Source organism: Gallus gallus, chromosome 23 (assembly GCF_016699485.2).
Source record: "Gallus gallus isolate bGalGal1 chromosome 23, bGalGal1.mat.broiler.GRCg7b, whole genome shotgun sequence".
NCBI classification, from domain to species: Eukaryota; Metazoa; Chordata; class Aves; order Galliformes; family Phasianidae; genus Gallus; species Gallus gallus.
Genome location: NC_052554.1, coordinates 4,538,853 through 4,544,933, shown reverse-complemented (window position 1 = coordinate 4,544,933; position 6,081 = coordinate 4,538,853). Strand labels below are relative to the sequence as shown.

Sequence of the window (6,081 nt, the reverse complement as noted above, 5' to 3'; positions counted from 1 at the left end):
AATTTATGTGGACTGTTAGCATACAGAACGTACTACTCAGAACTTAGCACCTTACAAACTCTGTTCATCTTCTCCTGCTTTTAACATTATAACCTGATAAAAAGAGTTCTACTCCAGAGCAGGAATCTTCTTCGGCAGTTTCAGGGGACTTGTTTCCAAGAGAGAGATGTAATAGAAAATGGTGCTTTGTGCTGCTGTGTCTGAGGTCCTGGAAAGCAGATCTGTGTCAGTAATGGTGTCAGGTGTTGGGTTGGCATCTGAGCTCCAGCGCTGGGCTCCAATTACAGCAGCCCGGACTGCAGGGAGTGCCCACATGGAGACGTCTCCCTCAGCCCTATGGCTGCGTCGTGGTGATCCCATTTCCCCTTCCAGGATTTAAACGGAGGAAATATTCTAGTAGTTTACTTTAAATGTCCATGTTTTCAGAACCCTTACAATATCACCTCCAATAGCTGAGCGGTACCGAATACTGCTTACAATCACTGCCAGACACAGAACAGGGCAGCCCTGTGCTCTGAGTGTATGCAGATCTAGCCAGTCAGCCTTTATTCTTCTCCCAAACTCTAGCCATGCTCTCATAGCTCTGCAAATTGGAACAACACACACAAGCCGGGAGGCAGCCCTGGGTTCTCAGGGCAGCACAGGACAGGGATGAGGCTTCAGGCCGCTGTGTGTGTGCTGTGTGCTGAGGGGAGCAGGGCCCTGCGCTGTGGCCCTACATGGGAACTGCTCGCGGTTCAGCTGAACAAAGGCCAAGGCTCCGTTTGTTGCTGTTCTTTTGGCGATGACTAAAAAAACCCACAGCATTATTCATTGGGACGGCGGCTACAAATCCAAAAAGTCATCGTAACCCTTGAACGGCTGCCACGGGGCACGTCTGGTACGCTGCAGTGCAGACACGGCGTCGAATTGGAACCGCTCCCGGCTGCAGCAGCGGAGCGCTCACCGCGGGCCCCGCGCTTCCCCTCACGGAGGCGCTCCCGCCGTCTTTCCCGCCCACAGCGCCGTTGCCCGGCAACCTCTCCGCCTCGCGCTCTCCCCGCGCGGCCCCTCGCACACTTCCGGCCCCGCCTCTTCCCGCCCTCCGCGGAAGCACCGCCCCTCCCCGGAAGGGCGAACGGTTCGGCGTGCGGGGGCGGGACTTCCGGCGGCCTGTGGTTCGGCGGGCGGGCGGCAGCGTGAGTCGGGGCTGCGGGGCGGCCACGCAACTTCCGCCCGGGGGGGCGCCGCCGCCGCTGCCGCCGCCTGAGGGGACGGGAGCGGCCGAGAAGAGGCGCCGGGCTGCGGCCTAAAGGGAGCGGGAAGCCGCCGCCGCCTCTCAGCGCAGCCCGACCGGGGCCCGGGCCTGGCCCAGCTCAGCTCAGCGGCGGAGCCCGCAGCCCCGAGCGGCTGCACCCAGCTCCATGAATGGAAATCAGCAGCGCAGGTGAGCGGCCTAGCGGGGCTCCGAGCGGCCCCGGGTCGGGAGGGGAGAAGCGGGTGCCGCTGCCCGGCCGCGGCGGCTGGCGGTGCTGCGTGCCCCCGCCTCGTGGTTTCACGTCCCGAGGGCCCGACACAGCGGAGCGGAACTGCCGGGCCTCGCGGGGCTCCCGGGGGAGCGGGTGGGCCCTCCCCGCTGCCGCCCGCGCTCCGGAGCCGGGAACGCACACAGAACGGATCCCGGCGTTTCGTAACGCCCCGGGCCGCCGCGGCGCGCAGCCGCCTTGCATAACCCGTCAGCGCGGGGTGCCTCGGGGTATCGCCCGGAGAGCCGCCGCTTTCCCCGCGGAGCGCATCGCCACCCGGAACGCCGCCGTCGGCGTCTCCTGGTGGGTGAACGTACGGTTGTGTCCGTGGTTGCTGGGCCTGGCAGCAATTGCACGCATCTTGGGGGGTTCTGCCCCACAGCCACGGATGTGATGCCCCTCGGTTGGGCCTTCGTTGTTTGGGCTGTTACCGTGGCAAGCAAAGGCTCATTATTTGTGCATCGCGTGTTTAAAATGTGGTTTGAGACCTAGAGGAGGGATTTAGGTGTGTTGGAAGGGCTTCCGTTCAGGTGTGACCCCTGGGGTGCTGTGGGGGTGAGGCAGGAGCTGGCATTGCCAAGCGGGGCCACCCCAGCTCTTCACACATAGGTGCCTTTGGCGTTTGTACAGAGGTTTAACTTCGTGATGGATCTGGCTGGGAAAGCTTGCCACCCGTGTTCTTGCTTAATGAGCTTAAGTGATGGATTTGAAACCATTTTAGGAGAGTGCTGGATTTTAGCAGTCCTGTGGAATTTGGATGGTATGTGAACAATCTGTGTGTGTTAAGTAAACTGCAGTGATAACCCGGCGTGATTCGAGCTGTCTCATAGCAGGGCTCAGATTTGCAAGAGCAGTGCAGGAATGAGTTGGTTTTCTCTCTAGAATGAGTTTCCCTCTGGTTAGGTTGTAATGTGATGGATTTTACCCCGTGTGCTGAAGTGGTTCAGCGCTGCTTCTGGGGGGTGGGTGTTCCTCCCCACGTGTGCTCTGTAATGAGGAGCTTTCATGCTTGCTTAATGCCCTGTGCACCTGGGAGCTCTCTGCCATCAGCAGTGCCAGGCACAAACCATGGTGAGCATGCGATGAGGGCTGAAGTTCCCTTGCGTCAGGGGAAGGGCATTCAGTTGTACATCCTTTCCTATGAAGGAAAGTCACAGAAGAGGAAGTGGAGAAGGTGGATCAGCAGAGAACAGTGAAGACAACTCCCAGCTGCAGCGTGAATTTGGTGTCTGGCATTGTGCTTCTGCTGGAGGCGTGAGGAGGGCTTCTGTAACAGCGCTGCTGCTGTGGAGTTGGTGCTCTGTGCTGTGACCAAGTCAAGTCAGAGTGCTGCGTGTCCGCATACACCTCATAAATGGTCCCTTCCAGGTCCAGAGCTATTCGTGTCAAGGTGTCATGGTGTTCTGTTGACTCCATTGTGGTGTTTTTAAAGAAGCATGGCAGGCATCGTTATTTAATCTTGTGGTCTGTTCTCTGTAGGAGCTTAGGGCAGACAGAATGCAGAGCGTTCGCCTTGCTGTGTTGAGGCTGGTGGCTTGGGAGGACCATTAGAAGTTGTATTTTTGTGGGTGGGGTTGAGAAGAAAGGGGGAATGAATCATAAGTGCCTTCAGCAGTTACTCCAGTCAGGAATGCGTGTGATGTGAGTTACAATGGAACTTCGCCTCAGTGGAATTGCAGTGGAAGCTGTTGGAATCAGAGTACGAACTTTACAAATGGTTTCTTCCCTTCTGCTTTACTTCCATAGTGGTTTAATTGTCAGATAGGATATAGCTTGAGCTCATTTCCAAGACAGTTTTAAAGAAATGACAGGAATATGAGGCTTTTGGACACATCTGGTCTGCATTTAAACCACACCAGTCGAACAGCAGCCCCCCACTGCATCCAGCTCCAGTGATTCCTGCAGCGAAGGACTGAGAGGCAGCATCTGACTGCTGCTTTGGAGCATTCTGGGATGGGCTGAGAGCTCAGCAATGGTCGCAAGGCTGGGAGCTGCAGTGAGGACAGGCAGCAGGGTGTCCTGCCAGGGGGTCAGCGAGATCTCACTAATTAAGGCATTTTTCTCTTGCATTAGGATAGGTTTTGTAACTGGAGTGCCAAGGGAAGCATTTACCTTTAAGTAAGGACAAGGTTAGAGTTGGATGTGAGTTGATTTGGTTCTTAATGTTCACCAGGCATTGTTTCCCACTTCTTTGTGCTGTGGTGCTCTTTTGTGAAAACAATGCAATCAGCCCTTAATTTATCGGTCCTTTGAATTCAATCACACACGAAACGGTGGTGTGAAGCACACTCCAGTGTTGTGCCTAAAGAGGTGCTGCTCAGTAACTAAGAAATGAGTTTATTTTCAGGTAGTGTAGCTCTAAATTGAGTCCTACGCCCGTGTCTGGGACCTTGCTGTTCTGCTCTCAGGAAATACATGGGGAAATGGGAGCTGCTTGCATCTGAAGTTGGAAGGCAGAGCAGCGGTGGATGGATGGCGCGATGAGTTCTAACATGACTTATGCTCTGGAACTGTTGTTTTTTTTTAAAGCAGAGCCTAAATTGCAAGTAGGAATGTTGAGAAAACGTGGATTGTATTACTCATAAATAATGTAATGCCACCCAGAGAGGTTGCTGCTACAGAAATAAGGCAATTCATGATTTCTGGCATAGGGAAGGAGCGCGATTATGGAAACCAATGCTTAAATAGAATCTCCTCACCCTGTTTTTTCAGTCTGGAGTTAACTCGTGTCTTGCTGTGGTAGGATTTTCTCTGAGCTCTGCAGGCTGGGCCTTTGAGCCTGAGCAGAAAGGGGCCCTCTGAAAGGGGATCCTTCCCCTCCGTCCTCTGCCCGCTGGATGCAGCCGGGGCTGTCGGATCTGCGTATGAGCCCATAGCTGTCGTGTCCTCCATCACAGCCTCCGAACTGCTCAGCCGCCCTTTGCTTAGAGGTCTAGAACTGCTTCGTACACAAAAACAAAGCTATTAACTGATCGTCTGCTCGTATCTGTAACTTTTGTAATGCTGAAGCCCACGGTGGGAAAACGGTTAATCTCTTGCTGGAGGCCTGGTACTGGCTTCCCTTCCCTACAGGAGGATCATGTAAGGAAGCCCTTATCTTCTGCTAGCATCTTGCTAGAAAGCAGTATTTCTTCTTGCTGTAAAACTGCCTCGCATGCCAGAAGCTGCAGTTTTCCTTAGCATGGTTTGCTGCAAGTACTTGCAGGTCCTGTGTGTGCTGTGCTGAGTGCCGTCTGGTTGCTCAGTAGATGTGAGCCCATTGTGCACAGCCCTCATCAGGGCTGTCATTGTGCAGGCTCACATCCCATCAGAGCTGCTGGTGCCTTCCCCATCCCTCTGGCAAATGGTGTGGCTTCAATGGGAACTTCACGTGGGGGATCTGGCTCCGAAGTTCTGCCTTTTCCATGTTCTGGGGGGTTATATGGAGCCCCCTGGAAATTCATGTCATGTCCCAACCAGGAACCATATTTCTTGTGTATCTGCAAGCTTCAGCTCTTTGGCAAAATAGTTTGAGGATGGGGTTGTTTTCTTCAGAGTGTCCCACAAATAACAGTTACCCATTTCAGCACCTGCTCAGCTCTTTGATGTGTTAGTTTCCTCCCTCAGCCCTCCAACAGCATCGGTTCCTTTCCTTCCCTGGGAGCTCTGTGGAAGCACTGCATTCCGTACTGCAGGAGGATCTTCTCCTGTTCTGAAGGATGCTCACACGCTCTGATTTCAGCAGCTGCTATGAGCAATAATAAGCGATGGCTGCTTTTCCTGGGATTTTCAACATGTGTTTGTACCGATGCTATAGAGGTGGAGTAGCAGCAGTTTGTCACATGCGGTTTGGTCCCAAACCTGCTGTGGTCCTGTGCTGCACAGCACTGTGACAGATTTCCTGTGCTTTGCCTCCCTATGGTGAAATACATGGAAGAGCAGCTCTGTCAGTCACACTCAGTGCTGCATTTAGTGCTTCGGCTTTGGTCGTTTGCAGTACCTGACGTGGGTCCAAAGCGCTGTGAGTCACCAGAGCCATCCAGGAGCAGCACTGTGACTGCAGCGGCGTCAGTGCTGGGCCAGGGCAGAACAGAGCTGCAGCTTGCTTGTGTTCCTTGTGAACTTGCCCGAGGGATCCTGCACAGATCAGCAGAACATCTAAAAACTGTTCCTGAATAGCGTGTAGAGCTGTGCTCCTTGTTCCTTGATTGGAGCAGCTCCGTTGGCTCCAATCCCACCGCCTTCATACGCAGTTCTCTGCTCCCCACGGTGCTCTCTGTGCACAGCATCGCTTCCCTGTGCCTGGAGTGTGCCCCGTGGGTGGCACCCAACGCCACCTCTTTGCTTCGGGCTTTTGTTCGTGCAGGCGATGGGAAGCAGCGCTGCGGATAAAGGTGCGCGGGGTTTTGTCTCCCATCCAGCACTTCTGTGCTCTGCTGAAAAGCTGAACTTTGAGCGTGGTCAGCCAGGGGTCAGCTGTGCTGCACTCCCTGGCCCAGCACTTGCAGCCTTCGCTGCTCTCTGCAGACCAGCTCAGTTCCTGTACCTGCAGCGACACAACTTGTGTGTGTTAGAGCGAGGTGTGGGTGGGGGACAG

At 54.7% G+C, this 6,081-nt stretch overlaps 1 protein-coding gene across 4 annotated transcripts in view; it reads left to right on the top strand.

Moving 5' to 3' along the window:
* Positions 1-1,140: 1,140 nt before the first annotated feature.
* Positions 1,141-6,081, top strand: part of AGO3 (argonaute 3, RISC catalytic component) — a 30,782-nt gene continuing 25,841 nt past the window's right edge. For all 4 annotated transcript variants that reach the window (XR_005841611.2, XR_001469913.4, XR_001469914.4 and 1 more), the window contains exon 1: positions 1,141-1,426. Coding sequence is in view for 1 of the 4 variants with exons in the window: in NM_001030900.2 (NP_001026071.2) it covers positions 1,408-1,426 (19 nt within the window). In the remaining 3 variants the exon portion in view is untranslated. The remainder of the gene's footprint in view (positions 1,427-6,081) is intronic.